Source organism: Micrasema longulum, unplaced genomic scaffold (genome assembly GCF_059751315.1).
Source record: "Micrasema longulum isolate JH-2025_06_02 unplaced genomic scaffold, ASM5975131v1 h1tg002780l, whole genome shotgun sequence".
Lineage (NCBI taxonomy): Eukaryota > Metazoa > Arthropoda > Insecta > Trichoptera > Brachycentridae > Micrasema > Micrasema longulum.
The window spans coordinates 90,427-108,605 of record NW_028279906.1 but is presented as its reverse complement, the minus strand read 5'-3'; the positions used below and the strand labels follow the sequence as shown (position 1 = coordinate 108,605).

The following is an 18,179-nucleotide window of genomic DNA, read 5'->3' as shown; positions in this document are numbered from 1 at the left end:
TAAATGAGTTTAATTATTTCAACTGTTAGTAAATGCCTGAAAATGTTATTTTCAAGGATATTTGCCACAAGGCAAATACAAATATTAAATCATATTTTATCTATAAGCCTTATCCTACCATTCTGAAAAATAAATAAAAAACAATATTTGATTTTATTGTTCAAGGGAAATTCCAGAAATTTAAATAAACAAATGCTTGATGCGAATTTGATACAGACTAAATACTACACTAGGAGCTTAAATCTAATGAATGTTCACCTGGATACTTTGTTTTTTTTAAAAATATTTTTAACATACCTACAAGTTATTTTTAAAACTTTTGTAAACAGCAGCTAGCGGGTTCATTGCTACATAGCAATTTCTTTCAACCAAGGAAATTCTTACAGATCTAAAGAATTTTTTACATCAACCTCAATTGCACCATCGATTCCACTGATCACTTTCTAGGTGAATAATATTTTAACGGTCTATGGAATAGCTCATTAAGAACTACTTCCTGGGGTTAGATATGTACTTTACGAGGGCTATGGGCTGTGTTCATATTGATTTGCTGCGATTTTTGTTCTTAGTGTATATCATATCCAGTAAGAATTTTCTTTGTCTGTTGTTATTCCATTTCAATTTAAACAATATCATCAGCAGAAATTTTAAACGCTGTAAGGAATGGTGCAAATTTTTCAAGATTCTTATTTTGAAAAATGAGGTTCACTGCTACATAAGCTTTTAATATCGATAAAAAATAGAACGTTTTAAAAATCATATCTTATTTTTGTTAGTATTATATAAATTAAAATTTTCATGGTATGTTTGTTCTAACATATTAGCAAAAAAATATATAATGACCTTTTTTGCCTTTTTTACAAATAAATTTTCGTTTATTGCAGTATTTATAATTTCGGCTTTCTTTTTTCTTTTCTATGCACACAAAAAAAAACAATATTATTCTTACTTTGTTTTTTATTTTAATGAGTAAACAATTAAATTGTGTAATAAAAAAATATATATGTACATTTCAGCTGCTATGGTAAGAACTCGGAACACATAATATTACGAGAAATAAAGACTCCTTTTATACAGCTGACAGAAAATTTTATTCAGTCCTTTAAACTAAATACATAATATATACACAAGGTTATTTCTCATTTTTGGAATAAAGATTTGTTTCTGATAATCTTAGATTTTAATACTAGTTTATACAGTCATAGCTTAATCTAACACTAAAGGGAAGAAGTACAAATAGTATGGAAACCTTCAACAAACGTGTACACATAGTTCAGTTATTGTTAAGGATAAATATAATATAGTATATGAGTAAACTCGTAACATAATTATGACAGTCTAGTGTACTCGAATGACACTTTTATGATACATCAAGATTACGGCTGTATACTTTATATAATGATTAGGATTAAAAAATATAATTTATTATGTTACAAATTGTATTTTTCTGAACAATGATTATACCTATTCTAGGGATATTTGCTTGGTCTATTTTCCAAGTCCAAAGTGAGGATTAAACGCAACATTGGTTCATGAGGTTTATATGACTGAATGTTGCGTTCCTTACTTATTATGATCCAATCCAATCCGTATAATGCACATTGGTGTAAAGCTATTTTAATTTTTCTAGTTGTTTAAAGTATTTATCAAATATAGATAGATAAGAGGAATGAATCAATAACGAGATTGAAATGTTTAATGAGAGAGAACAAACAGGAAACCCCAAAGAATAATTATTGTATTGGCTAAAAAAAAAGGGAATACATTTTGATCTCAACAATAATATTTCTTTCTAGTAATGTAAACAATTTTTAAAGGAATAAAAGAGGAGCAAGTGTAGTTTCTCGGACAGCACACTTAAACATTCCATTATCGTAGCTCTCACGACCCATGCACATTTTGTGGCAGGAGATATAAAAGGTTTGGGTGCTTGCTGATTTCATCTTCAAGCCACGTTAATTTCTCCACCCCGAAGACTACTGTTGAAAAAACTTGAATTGCCATATTGCATCTGAAAAATAATAAATTGATCAGTATTTTTATATTTCATATAATTTACATTTCATGGTTTTTCTATATTTCTTAAATTTTGCCATATTCAATTCTGTAAATTATTCGGGTGAAAATTACCTGATTGTCAAAGTCGCTGTCATCTTCGCTGTCAGTTTCAATGTAGTAGTCATCGTCATCTTCATCATCCTGTGGACTAGCAGTATAACCGGCCGCCAGGAGCTGTTCCCGGCCGAGCTGGAAGGCCGTATGGCCGGCGTACGTCCTCGCTCCCATCACTACCAGAGGACACTCCTTCACGAGATACTTGAGTAGACTGAAGTCTTGACGCTCTATGGCCAAGTGGAGAGCTGTGCATCCACTCTTGTTTTCCTGTAAAATAACCATTCTGTTAAGGAATATTGAATGTCATCCGAAAGCCAGAAAATACAAGAAGAGAAACATTATTTTATCAATAGTCTCTTTCGATTAGAATATTTATTTTTTAAATAATTTTAAAAATACATTAAAAGTTGTAAAGTAAAAATACATATTAACAATTAAAATGAAATGTGAAACAAGAAACTGCTTCATAAGTACATAAAATTATGCATGCTTGAAATTGATTTAATAACTTAGATTGGTTTAATTCAACCCATATAAAATATGGCGTAATTTTTGTAACATTAAGGTAAGATGATCAGTCCTACGCTTCAGGTACCAGTCCAGGGACTATGAAATATTCTACGGGTTTCGTCGTGACCGACACCGTCAGACTGGTAAGGTATAAACTATTATAAAATACAAGAAGTACCATAAATATGATTTGTACTCACTGTAGCATTAATGTTGGCTCCATACCAAACAAGCTGTTTTATAATATCAATGTGACCTCCCAATGCCGCCAGGTGGACACAGGTTTCACCTGAAATTAATGAAAAAAAAATATTTAAAAAATTGCAAGATTGAGAAAACAAATTTGAAGGCGTCAGTCGGACAGTAGTAATAATAATTTTAAATATATCTTTATTACTACTGTAGATAACTTTACCATTTTCTTATAATACCCCAAGACATCGTAACACCATTTCCAACTATACTACAATTTTCAAAAGAAAAATTTGTAGACCTATTGGTTTTCTAAATAAAACAAAAGGTGTTTTTGACTTCGATCTTTTCACCACCAAAACATGCTCGGTTTACTTTTTGTTTTTGTATACACTGCTAGTTTAGATTTTTTTTGTTGTTGTTTTTGTGTAATTTATTTAGTCACGTAAATGCCAACTTTTCTATAGTCAATATTACATTTAATCTTATTAATTCGTTCATAGTACCTTTACACTATCGTCTATTTTAATTACCTATGTATTTCCTATATGCTACCTAAAATAAGATTATGAAATAAAATTTGTAACAGATAACAATACGAACATTTAATTGTACGGAAAACATCTCTAAAATATACGAAAAGTTAATTATAGCGTCATCTTTATTCATTTTCTGCCTAAGTTGGACAAACAAACGTATAAAATGACGAAATAATCACACGAATCACCATTCGAGAGATAAATTATGACGTTACTCCTGACATTATCACGCTTCACACTAAATCCAGTGAGTATTTAAAAATGTAAATATTGTAATTCTTTAAGAAATCGTAGCGTCTTTAAAATAACAAAAAAATAAAACCCTTTTCTTAGTATAATGCAGCATATTAAAAATACCTAAAAAAAACAATAAACTTCTTTATAATTTGAGGTATGTAGTCATTGTAACGCTTCAGCCCATAATAAAATTTAAAAATTACGAGTAAATAATTATCGCTTACAGTTTTACCGCCCGCCTTAAAATGTGTTCCATTGATATTGCTGGTTTTATAATAATTGTATAATATTAAATTATTTATTTTACTTTAAATATAAAAGCAGAGAGACCATATTATACTTATCCCTTAAAAACATGTATTATATGTCTGTTTGAATTATTTAAATACCAAAAAATTTCATATTGTTATTATGTTTACATAAAAGCGTAAAAAAAAAAATAACACTAAATATATGATCGCCTTTCCAAAATAAAATATATTTTAAAGAACACACATATTATAACATAATTTCAACGCGTATCTTAGGTAAGTAAAATTGAGCCAATTTAAAAAGATCCTTATTTATCTCGAATACATTTGTACGCGAATAGTGATTTTAAAAATAATTTTACAAAAACCACAGTTAGCAAGTATGAAGGTATTCCGATAATTCTAAAAATGCTTTTAAGTAGCAGTGTGAAAACCTCAAAATTATATTATTGCCTAAAACATTTTCATATTGAATATAAAAACTTTTACAAACAAAATTTGTAAAGTTAAATCGTGCTAATAAAATTTAAAGTACTATTAATATTGATGAATACAACATACATAATGTGTCTATGTGTACATCATAATATGTATGAAGATTTATAAGCTTAATATGTATCTTGTATTTTATTACTTTTTAACTACCTATATTGTACAAATTGGCCGTTAATAAATAAATAAAACCAAAATGAAGAAGCCCTAAACTTTAAAATCACCGGTAAAATATATTTATTATATTCAAATGATGGCGTTTGTAATTAGTGACCGACCGAAGCTTCGGTTTCTTCTTCTTCAAACTTCGGCTCAGCCGAAACCTGCGGTCGGTATGTGTCGGATTACGTTCGGCTGTACTCGGGTGCATCTTATGCCTTAGACTCGGCCGCGTGACCTGTAACCTGTGACCTTTAGCTTGTTTAGGATTTCGGCCGGTGAGTTTTGTTAGTTGTCACGTTATCAGTCAGTCAATCAGTCAGTCAGTCAGTCAAACCAAAACGCGCTAAAAAATAAACAAATGTATGCCTTTTATATCATTGTGTGTTTTATTTAGCACTTATTTTAATGAACTCGTAAAGTTTCACAAAAAAAACGTATGGTTTTGGGCGTTTTAAAGTGACTTTTTAACTTATTTAAATAATTTGCGGCTTTGGTTTCGGCTGAAAATCTTGTTTCGGGCGGTCACTATTTGTAGTATTAATATTGCGCCGCGTCGGTAAATAATAGGCATAGGTAAAATTGGACGATTGAGCGATTTGCCGACCGCGCCCTTTGAGTTAGTAGAGAGCTCTGCCTCTCAGAAGACCACAGACCACATAAGGCAGCAATGGGGGACGGGAGCGTCACGAGGCCGTGAGTCAGGATTCGGGAGTCCGGAGTCCGGATCGGGAGCGCGCTATTTCCGTGGCCAGATTCCTCGGCATTCCTTGAACTATTCCTGGACGGGGGCGGCGCTTGGCAACATTGCCCACCGGGGTTTCCCGTAACACGTCACGGGGAAATTATTTTTAGACGCCAAAAAATAAACAGCATTCCGGAATAGAAAAACCGAGCAAAACAATCCATTAATTTAAAGAATTCAGGCATTTACATGTAACACTAGGTACGACTAATGTACGTCTACTAACCACGGAATCTAGCACTCTATTACCACCCGGTCCCAGAACAGTGAAATAGCAAATAATAACCATCCAGCTATGTAAAAACGAATACTCCTGCCGAGTAAATGACGCCTGCATTTTTTTTCACTGCTGGAGTCGTTTCAAAAGGCTCGATTTGTCTCATACACTATAACACAGTACATCATAGCACAAACTATGGCTTGCATGAACCAATATTACGATTGTGTCGTATTGTAAACTCGAGACAGGATTTGAACAATCATTAAAATAGGCCGATCTTGTCTCGAGTTCGTTATTTTTATGCCCTAGCTTTAATTTTTTTAGTTATATTTTATTTTATTCCTACTTGTACATAAAAATTGGAGCATAACTAAATGTACTGTATGAGTCTGCGAATAAATAAATAACACTAAATCAAAAAATTATATTTTCTTTTATTGGCCAATCGACAGAAGCCCTTGACATTGACGTATAAAAACGCAAAAAAAAAGTATAAGGTTAACCAAATAGCCTAAGAGCCTGTAACACGTAACAAAATATTACAAGATGATTCAGCTCCAGGCAGATATGGTATTGGTGGTTATTGTGCTATATTATTAGTCAGTGGGTAGTGGGTACATATCGGCGGGTTTATGACACAAGTTGGTAACTACGAATTTTGGAAAAATGAGACGTCTTCAGAAACGGCATCGAATAATCTATGTTTAAAAAGTAAATAAAAATATTTCATATTTTGTAAATACAAAAAAATAATATTTTATAATATTGAACTCGCAGTTTTATTGGAATTGTTGATTTAGGATTATCTATGAACGTTAAAAGTGCAATATCTCACAACAAATAAAATGTGGTTACCAACTTGTGCCGGAAACCCGACGCGATATTTACAATACGTTTTCTTAGTTTAGGAAAAATGCTGTATTTTTCTAGGTCGACGACACTATTTTTCATTTTGCAGATATCATAAGCGACCATTAAAATCATAATTTTACTTGGCAATGAAAACTATCCCTACAAAAATGTAGAAAATTTAAACCATTTTTATGAAAGATTGCTAGCAAAAAATAAATACTTGCTTGACTTACAGTACAAAAAGTTATATTTATGTACCTAGTGCTTTCTGAACAGGTTAAATTAGGTAATGCAATAATTATTTTTATTAATACACGACGTCAAAAATCGACCAAATTAATCATACGTCTACCGACCTTCACTAGTAAAAATAATGAATGCTTAACACAAAATAGATAATTAATTCTATAATATTATATTAATAGGTTTATAATGAATTATCTCTAACTAGATTAGAGGTCAACGAGTGAAACTACGGAGGAAAAGTCATCAAATCTCAAAACTAAATATTATTAAATATTATATTATAAATATTATAAACATAAAAATACTAGTTACATAGAAGTGTGTAAGAAATCGAGCAGAAATCCAGTACCGACTCTGCAGGCCCCCCAAGAAAAACCAGGGCTGTCTCTACTATTAAAATCAATCAGTATATTAATAAATTATTATATGGCAAAACCTCAAACGATAATAAATGTGAGTGTCGCGTAATCTCCACAGATTTTCACTCTACATATATATTCAAGGATATCCATCGATAGTTTAAGGATTAAAAATTCAATTATAAATCATTTTTGTTAAAAGTGTGAATCAAACAGATTTTTACTGACTTTTTTGACATTAAAAATTACACATCGGATGGTAATATTTATGTATTTTAAAGGGTAATATTTGCGTTCTTATAATTTACCCAATAATATAATTTTTGGGGGCCATTTTCGACGAGTTGTAATTATCTCACAATTATAAAATAGGAATAAAGTATGGGTGGGGGTGGGTTTCGAACCTCGGACCTGTGATCCGTGAGTCTGCGACACTAGCCACGGGACCACAACCCGATTAACAACACAAATGAGAATAGTAAATAAGTAACAGGAGAATTTCATTTTAATTATTATTACTCAATTAAAAAGGTCAATTTAAATCTTTATTATTTAATACAATTCTCTTAAAATTTAAATAAACTGACTTTAGCTTATATTTAAGAAATTACATCAGTAGTTTGTAGTAGGAAAAATCTCGGGAGAAACATCGTGATTAATTTGTTTTGTTTCGAGCGGAACACTCGTGTACATTATAACGTTTATGTACATTTTTTATTTTTTTTGAAAATTTATTTATAAACCCTTACGGATTATTACATTCATTTTACATAAAATAATATATACATTTTTCATTTATACTCTGTTGTTCAAAATAATATTTTTTACATCTTTTGAAAAGTTTGTCTGAGTCTTTTGTTTAGTTTTGTCTGGTAGTTTATTGTATAATTTCAGTCCCTGGTTCATTAGTCTTGATTTTCCTCGTCTTGTTTTAGAAAGTTGTACATGGTATTTGTCTGATATTCTTGTATTATGTCCATATTGACTACAATTTTTTACTAGTTTTAGTTCTTCGTCTACAATTACATTCATAATATAATTCATAATTCATTGGAGCACATTTTCTGTTGCGGGAAATTCGTGAAACATCGCGAACCCTGATCGGCCGGTCTATTTGCGGTGGCGGTGTGGCGCGGAATGCGCGCCCGACGCTTGTTGCCCGCGGCCGCGGCGGGGTTTTCCCAAACACATTGGCGGGGGAGTGGGTGGTGGCGCGAGGGGGAGGGGGGAGAGGTGGAAGGGGAAGAAAATTGGCGGGACGCGCGCCGCAGTACTTTAATGAATATACATATTCGTAATAAAAAAAAAATACTGGCATTGAAAATTTTATTACCGTATTTTGCGGACGATAAGACACATCGGACCATAAAACGCACCCCAGTTTTTGGTTGAATTTTCGGAGTAAAAAAGTGCGTCTTATGGTCCGAAAAATAGGTATTTTTTTTATTTTTTTAAAATTACTAATACCAATTTAATTGTGAAATAAAAGTCGAGCGGTATCAGGGCCCTGATTACAATGGAAGGTTAACAGAGTTATCTTTAATTGCCTATTAAGTAAAATCAAATTTTCTGTACGAAAATGTGTATATTTTTATGACTTGCTATTTAAAACACGTTCAATTACGTATTACCGACAAAGATCGTACAAATTTCTATACAAATATTCACGCATATCAACGGAATGCTTTGAACGACGTCACTGGTTCATATGAACCAATCAATGCTATGAGAGCTGTGAAGAGTATCCGGTTTGCTTACCGTAAACGAACCAATCGGGAGAACTGACGGAGAAGAACCTCTGACGTCACACGCGGAGTTATTTCAGATATACAAAACTTCAAAAAATCATAGCGCTGATATAAATAAATAAATTTAAACATTATATTGTGTAAAAGGGGAAAAAATGTTTTAACAGATATTCAACAAAGTACATTATTACTATAGATGAGACGTTAAATAATACGGTGAAAATACAAAAAATAATGATTATAAATACGTTTTCAATGTTAAACATTATAAATATCATAATATTCATTAAAGCAGTATCGGTGAGGCTCTTCCGTTTGTACATTATATTATTCTTTACTCATTTGTCCACCTTCGTGTTTGCTTACCATGCAAGAGGTCTAGGGTTCGGTTCTCGACGTAGTTGACATGAAACGTCTATTATTAAAAAGTCTTCCTACACTAGAATATTTCATAGTCCCCGGACTGGCACCTGAAGCGTAAGACTGATCTGATCATCTTACATTTATGTAACAAGAATGATCAGATACGCTGGGGTTGCTGTACCAACACAGTGCCTAGCCAGCATTAGGTACGGAAAGGGAATGATGATAATAAACATATACAGGTTGTTCTTTAAACCCTGTCACATCCGAAACCACGATGATCAGTATGAACAAGAAGACATATTAGCATATAAAAAAACAATTTAGAACAAAGATTTTTTTTAAATAAAATATTTAAAAAACAAATGGTAGCTTACTTCTGCAGGGGAGAAGCGAGAGGGGCGTGGCCGCGCGGTCGGCGGTGTATTAGACTCCCCCCCCCTCCTCGTTTCTCCCCTGCAGAAGTAAGCGACCATTTCCTTTTTTTGATATTTTATTTTTTAAATTTTATTCGTTCTAAAAATTTATTTCAATGTGCCAATATGCCTTTTTGCTCAAACTGCTCATCGTGGTCTCGGATGTGACAGGGTTTTATAAACACCTGTATATTATGAAAAGTTTTTTTAAACTTTTTTTTATAGTTACTTTCCTGGAAAAGACATTTCATTGCTTTACATCTCAATGTGTCGGGTTTCTAGGGCTGGATGAAGGAGGTAGAAGCTCAATTTCAAAAAATAATCTCTGGCTTAACAGAGAACATTTATTTCAACTAATTTTTATAAGGAGTTTTTGTAAATAACTCATTTAGGAATTAGTAAATCACAACATTTTGAAGACGTGCTAACATTAAGCAGACAATTGACAAAGAACGTGAATGCTCAAAAAAGATAATAAAAGTAACGGATTGTTTACTTTATATTAAAAAAAAAAACTTATTAAAAATACCGAATTTCTTAATTCACAGGTTGGATTGGAAGGATTCATATAGTATTTGGAAATTGATAGTGGTTATTGATTATATTGTATATTGATTACACGGTGTAAATGAATGAATGTACGAAATTGACTACATCATCAAATATTTCAATGTTTGTTCAGAACCAGTGGAATAAAAAAAAACAAGTAAAATAATCGAATTGTTATGAGATTGCTTGATATGACTTTTTCCATGCGACCCATTGGCAAAAAAGGAACTTGATTTTTTTTGTGAAACTGGCCCTCAGCAATTTTGTAGCATGATTTTAATGTGCATTCGTATGGGTACGTTCAACCGAGATTGGACATGTTGTACCCAGTGCCCAGTACGCGATATCCGAGTATAGCTCACGGATGGCGTATATTTAGCGCGAGACATCGTCTTGTTGCATTCCCAACATCCCAGCGAACAAATAATAGCTCCCGAGACACGCTGGACCCGAGATCAATGGGGCGGAAGGCGGAATTACTGATGGAATCTTTAAGTAGAAATAGTATAAACGTAAGAAAGGTTGACGCTATATAAATAGGTTTCTTAAATAAATAAATGGGTTAAAAAGACTCGAGAGAAACAGATATTTAGAAAGAAAATGAATATGGAAGTCAAGTTTAGATGGTTTATAGCGGATGATTAACTGGTTAAATTGTTACAATCTGTGTAACTTTTACCATTCTGCCTATGTTTCAACTCTAAATGTTAAATATATAAGACTAGTAAATGTAAATAAAGAAAAGACAGGTGACTTGTCTATAAGAGTTTGGGCACAATAAAGTTAAATTTATACTACTACAACATACTATTTTCTGCCCTACACACGAAAAACATAATTTTGGACGTGTTGATCTCATGTAAATGGTATTTAGATGCATTAATATGTGATATTACGGAAAAAAATACAAAAAAAAAAACGACAAAAAGTATAGCTGAAAAATTACTTAAAAAATATTTTTTGGTGGCCTCCTAAGATACAAAACATAGGTTCTAAAAAAAATCTTTAAGTATCCATTCAAAAATTGAGTCATACCTACCTTAAACACACCTACATAATTAAATATTTTTTCTTACCTCGCAGTCTTGTTAGTACACAATCTGATATTTTTGTTTGTAATAATTTAATTATAAAATTAGTTTATTTTTATCATTTTGGTTAAAATTAGAATAATCCTAAAAATGAATTTTCCGCGAAGTAAAATAATATGCATGCATTTAATATTTAATACTGTTTTAATAAAATAACATCGATTTCAACGCAAGAAGCGAACTCAACCTACCTTAATCAAAATTCAATTAACTTCCATTCCTTCTATTGAAGTTTTTAAATATTATGAACTCTTACATTAAATAAACAATGAATGCTTTACTAATACAACGAAATTTAGAGCAGTGTTTAGTATTTAACGACAATATTATTAGGGAATATTCCACGAAGCCTTAATATGGGCACCGAGTTGACTGTCAATCAACTTGAACGCTGCCGTTAATCACTATAATAATATTTTAAGTAGGTAAAGGTGCCTACAAACATACCCGATTTTAATTGTCGCCGATACGTGACGATCGTCAAATGACGAGCATACTTGGAAGCCATGAGTCAAAAATCAAGCGTATCTGGCAGCAACTTGAAGATCGTTAAATACATATCGTCGCTTCAGATCGTTTTTGTCCAACGGACCAAAACACAAATCTACAGAAATAGAGCTTTAAAGTTTTTTTTTACGAAATAGGAATAAATAATGAACTTAAGACAACATTCGTTAAAAACCCCCCTTAAACAATTAATTTTTTTTTTTTTTCATTTGAATTTTATAAATAAAGGTTTTCTCAGAACTCTGTACAATTAACTCAGTTTCGTTAAAAATGGTCTGTTGGACAAAAACTAACTAAAGCAACGATATGTATATGTATAGAATTAAATCCAATAAGTGTTTTATTTTGGATGCCTTGCCAAACTTTAATATGGAATTCTACCAATTATCTGCATATAAAATCAATAAATACTTATGTACCTAATAGAATACGAAAAGCACTATTAAACAATCATTACAGGAGTAATCAAAATAACTTTTTTTTAAGGAAATACCTATGTATTTGCGTCCTAATAATTTACCCAAATATTTCGATTCTGAAGCTATTTTCAAGATGAACATAGGAAACAGGTTAGGGCAGAGCGGAGTTCGAACCTCGGATCTCCATCACTAACACATGACTACAGGCCGTTTTAACCGTACCTACATGCGGATGCTTCAACATGGTCGGCCGTAATGTTCAAAGATTACAATCACAACAGTCATTAAGTCATTGCAAATTTAGAGTAGGTATTTCGTAGAATAACAATTTTTACATTCCTTTTATTATACGATGGCGTTGGTTTTTATAAAACTCGTATATTTTCTCACGAAAATTAATCATTTTAACCACAAAAAGTACAGTACGCTCGAGGTTTAGCGAAAACTACTATCAGTCACTACATACAGTTACTAAGACTTCCTATTTTTCCATAGTTATGTGAATTTCCAAATGATTAATACATTTTAACTAATTAAAAAAACAATGAAAATATGAAGTGAAATAAATTATACAAAACAGAGAATGTAAGTCTAAACAATACTTCGTAATATGATACACCAACCGCACAATACAAAATTTTTATATTATAGAGATGGCCGAGTCGGTGACATGCGAATGGGAAAGTTCGGTTCGCTGCCGTGAGAAAACTTTGACTGGCTGAAAAGTAACATGATATACGAGTAGTTGTTTTAGTATATCGAGTTGTAAATTAAATTAATACCCACGTGAGATGGAAATTACATAGTTAGATCGATACACATGGTAAAACATGGGTTATGTCCTTAGAGTAATAACCTAATAGACCCCATATGGAGAAAAACCATTATGTGATTATTGACCACGAAAAGTCGCACTACAGATTACAGCAAAACAACGGGCCGTAGGCACTTGGGTTGAGAATTGCGAGCGCAAACCGCAACCGTCCATTACACGTTTGTTGTTAAACTAAAACCAAACCAAAAATTTGGAACGCCTTTGTTCTATGCAATACAGCTTAAGGGCTTCTCTAGAGAATTATTACTCTGAGGTTATGACATTAGTGGTTTTGCAAAATCCCAAGAGAAAATATCACCACATCGCCATTGTCTTGTCACGTCATTGATGGTTCACAGTACAAATACAAGGTTGCCCCAATCTATCGGTAAAACTTGGCGGTTTTTCCGTGACAATGACTTAAATAAATAATAAATGCATTGGCAAACAATATCCAATACATTTTCAATAACCGAGGAGCGTTCTTATCGTAAAATAACATTTTATCATATCGAGGATTTATGGAGGTAAAGGCTTTATCGGGAAAACCCACTATTGCTCAGTAATCACTTAGATAAGGGAATTTCGTTGGAAAATTAAAAAAATCAACTGTTATAGTATCTACTTTATATAATTTATTATAGTTTTAGTATAATGTGTAGTTAATAATGATTATTTCGTCGGTATTAAATTGAAGGATACATACCTACTTACATTAGACTACGATAAAATAAAATAAAAATTACACTTTTTTTATTCGGAACTACAAGTAGCATCTTTCAAAAATTTTCAACAAGAAAATATTGTTAATATTGGCACACAAGCTTACCATTATATACATTATTTATGTAGGTTCCATGTATCTCCCGCTAAAATAAGCAAATTTATCGATTTTAAGAATATAAATAGCCAGTTGTTGGCAACAAAGGAACAGGTTGTGGTTTCCAAACCGGTCGACATAAGTAAAGTGATAAGATATTTATTATAAGATTAAAATGGAAAACTATCGAGTGAAATCTTCAAATACGGAAATATATTGTTAAAATATAAAGTTTATTAGTACATGTTAAAATGTTTCCATACCCAGTCGTTGATGGCAGAGACTGTAGATTATTGTAGGTCAGCTAATTTCGTGAGGCCCGCTAAAGGAAAATAGCTATAAGCTGGAAGGTAATGCGAAATATGGCACACTATTTCATACAATCTGGCGGAATGTCGCGGCTTGCCGATGAGGTCATTACTAGAAATATCCAGAAAGCCCGTTTTTTTGCGATTTTTCATCATGGGAATGCGCGAAGCCTCAATAAACCTCGAAATTGTTTTAGAATAAAAAGTGCTTATTATTGGCCAGATCAATACCTACATAATATAATACATTTATTATTTCATGTGTTTGATGATTGGCGTCTATTTTGGTTTAGTTAATATGAACACAGAAAAAAGGTTCATTCGCAAACATTTGTAGAAAATTCAGATATTTTGAAGTATGTGAATATTTTACTTTAAAAGCAAAAATATAAAAGAGTACTTAAATACTATATAGATTGAGTGTGGACCATTTTTTAAGTGATTAAGTAACGAACACATGAATTAATATGTTTTAATCGTGATTTCTTATTTAAATTTAACAAATGTAATACAAAATTGTACAACATAGGTTGTTCATAAGGATGCCCATTGTTTTGTCGAATAAACAAAAACGGAAACTAATGAATAATTTACCCAATAGATTATCTTATGTAATACATTGTTTTTAATTTGGTGTTCGGTATATTTTTTACTAATCTATTATTCTTAAGACACGCCGACACGCGAGTCCTTAACATATATGTAGATATTTACGTACGCGTTTCAATAAAACGCGAGCAGAAATACGAGTATCTAACAGGTGAACCACAGTACAAAGTGATTAAACTTAATTACATAACAATATTTCGAGTTTGTCCTAGTGTCATCGAGATTAACATAATCGCAACAGAGAAGACAATTGGGAAGGATCGTTAGGTAGGTTAAGGTTTTGGCCACGTAAACCAGCAAACGGCAGGTCACGAGCCCTGTAAATGTCTAGACATTCATACCCTCATCTCTTAAATGTTCTCCGTCTCTTATAATATATATAATGTTGATTTTGATTTTATATGTATATTTAAGGTCTGGTTTCAGAATCGATATCAAGTAGTCGGACACGCATTGATCTGTTAATTCCCAATTGACAAACACCTACGTGCTACAGGACACGTATTCACGTGAAGTTTTGTATAATTAAAGCCGGACGCATTTGATTATGTTATCTCTGGCAATTTTATTAATGAAAGTAAATAATAAATTGTACAGAAAACGCAAAAATTCATTTTGAGTGTCAATTAATAACAACAAAAAGTAGTCTAAACTAAAGACTCGATAATCGACTGTGTTAGAGTTATGTGATTTATAGTAACGATGCTGTCTTCATTATCACCCCTATATGTATATCATTTTTGAATAAACTTATTAGTGATACTTAATAATTTATAAATATGTATTTTAACAATTGTAAATTGAAACTTTAATCTGTTTACTAAATTATTAAATATTGTGCCATTTAGTATTACTATTTTTTTTTTAATCAAAATTAATTACTAAATTGAATTACGAAATTAATAAATAATTGAATTAAAATTTTAGATACATGATCTTAACTTTGCTACACACGTATTATTAAATAACTTATTTGTGTTATATTTCTTGATTTGTATAAATTTTAATTACGTATTTTGTATATTGATGTGTAACACATATATTGATTTTAGTATAAAGAGTCCCGACTTAACACAGAATTTTCTAACAAGTCGGGACATGAAAATTAATAATTGTTCTATAATAAAATGATGTATTGTGTGTATTAAATAATAATTAAATAGTCGGGGTCTACGTTCAAGGCGCACGGAAGGAATGCGGTAATGTGTTTCGACGCTGTTCAGTCGAATTTCGATAAAATTAGTGCCCCGATATTAGAGAATACGAGTTTAGATAAAAAATAACGAGCTCTTTTTTATCTAAACTCAACCGGACAGCATCACAACTTACAACCGCATTCTTTCCTTGCGCCTTGAACGTAGACCCTGACTACATGTACTAGGTATCCTATGAGTAAAATTTCCCCGACGAGGAAAATTCTAAGAAATGTTTTTTTGGAATCGGTAATACCTCCCCGCAAGAGGAAAAAATGTGGGAAATACATTTATAATGGATTTGAAACCTTTTTTTTTATTCAAGACATTAAGTAAATATTTTTCATAATTTAATTGGAGTGATCAGTAACTTAAAACATTTAAATATGATATAACTAATGATAAAATATAATATTACTGTCGTGAAATAGGCAAAAAATTATGCCAAGCCACACGATTATTGAAGGCGATTTAATGAATGTTTCTAGTGTTTTTCGTCGTCTGGGAAATCCCAAAGTACACATTAAAGTAACGTTGAAAGTTCTGTTCATTAGGTCACCTGTTTGCTTTTGCATATGAGCCCACTCAGGCGGAGTGAACTGACATTTTAAAGGTGAAGTAAACTAATTGCTTATGTTACATTTCTGTAATCATTATAATCTAAAACCTTTTTTCCTGGTTCTTTATGTAAAAATCTTCCTAGTTAATTAAGAATATCAAAACAATTTGGTAAAAAAAATAGGAAAAAAGCTCAAGAGTTAAAATTTTCAATGCAAAGGTTTTCAAATGTTGTCAGTTGGTCCACATCACTTGCAATGTGCTCGCAATATCATATTACAGTAAAACGTCGCGAAGTAATATGTTGCAACATTAGCCATCGTTACAAAAGAGTCGATTAAAGATTTGTTTACCTATCATATTGGCGTGATTCCAAATATTATATTTTTTAAATGTAAAATATGATATTTTTTTAATAATTAAAAAAACATTAATTGGCTCTTCTGTAAAGTTGGCTACATGTCGCTTAGTATTTTTTGCCTTTCCACAGTTGATTTTTTACCAAACCCATTCTTTAAAAAATACTAAAATAAATCAAATATGTCCGTACATACAAAGGTACATCGGCATCTACAAGGTGAACCATATTTAATTGATTTTATTGTTATTACAACTAGCATGCGGGGAAAATACGATAAATAAAATTTATATCCGTCAGTGGCTTGCTACAAGGACGAGGTACAAATAATTAGAACCGTCATTAATGATTCGCGGTGGGAGTTTTTCCGAGTGACGATGATATAGGTGTAGAGATAAACAGTCTAAAACCTGGCGATCGCAACGGGACGGTTTCGTGGAAAACGACACCAGCTAATCACTCTTAACCTCACAAAATTCCCACTGGGTCGACAGCCGATAGATGATAGACCGACATTCCATTTGGCGGACGGGGGCAGAGCAGAATGGGCTGACCGCAACTCTCATTTCGGAGAATTAGGAAACGCCGCGTCGTGAGGATCGAGGAATCCCGCATGATTCCTCGACTGGTAACTTCGGATGATAAAAGCTACAACCACGGAAGTCGGTGTATTCCAACTAGTTCCGTGTAAGGAGAACCGACGAACATTTCTGACTAATTTATCTCCACGAAGCAATCAATATGATAAAAAACAGTCAATCCAACGCCACTGGGTTTCCGAATGTTGGTTATTATACAAAGCAGAAATACCAATATTTTAGTCAATTTCGTCGAAATAAGTCTACTGCAAGGCAAGACTACTGGAAAAACCTCGGTTTTATAGCCATTATAATATTTCCGCATTTTCCTCTTAAAAAATGTTTAAATTTGGTTTATCCAAGTAACCAGGAAAGGATGTCAAGTCAATAGATAAAAAAGAGAATAAACATGACTTTTTATTTGAAAGTTACCAGGAAAGAGCATTAAGTGACGATACTCGATGCTGTTAACTATGCACGACATAGATATAAAACAAACTAAGAAATGACTGATGTAAAAACTATGTTAATTATGTACGTAAAAAGGCTAAACGCAATCGAAAATAATCATCATAATCTGAGTTTATTACGTGGAAAACATTTTTTGTAAAGAACATTTTTTATAAAATAAATTGCGTGAATTCCACAAGACGATCTCACTAAGACTCAAAGAGGCTAAAAAATCAAAGGTGAACATTTCCATATAAAGATTTTTGTTAGGTAAAGCATGAATGCAAACAAAACAATGGTTGTAAATGGCCATCAGTCATCATAAAATAATGTGTTCATTCGGTGAAAAACTCGCTTCAAAAGTACAAAGAACGATCGATACATGGCATGCCACAGTACTTATTAAGAAAAAACATAATTAAAATTGGTAGCGGTTCAAATCAGCCGTGTTTGGAAATATATAAGCGTATAAACATACATT

At 32.1% G+C, this 18,179-nt stretch overlaps 1 protein-coding gene across 1 annotated transcript in view; it reads right to left on the bottom strand.

Moving 5' to 3' along the window:
• Positions 1-1,067: 1,067 nt before the first annotated feature.
• Positions 1,068-18,179, bottom strand: part of cact (NF-kappa-B inhibitor cactus) — a 46,122-nt gene continuing 29,010 nt past the window's right edge. The window contains exons 4-6 of the mRNA XM_088241212.1: positions 2,826-2,914; positions 2,131-2,382; positions 1,068-2,011 (exon numbers count right to left, since the gene is read on the bottom strand). Coding sequence (XP_088097338.1) covers positions 1,946-2,011; positions 2,131-2,382; positions 2,826-2,914 — 407 coding nt within the window. The 3' untranslated portion in view covers positions 1,068-1,945. The remainder of the gene's footprint in view (positions 2,012-2,130; positions 2,383-2,825; positions 2,915-18,179) is intronic.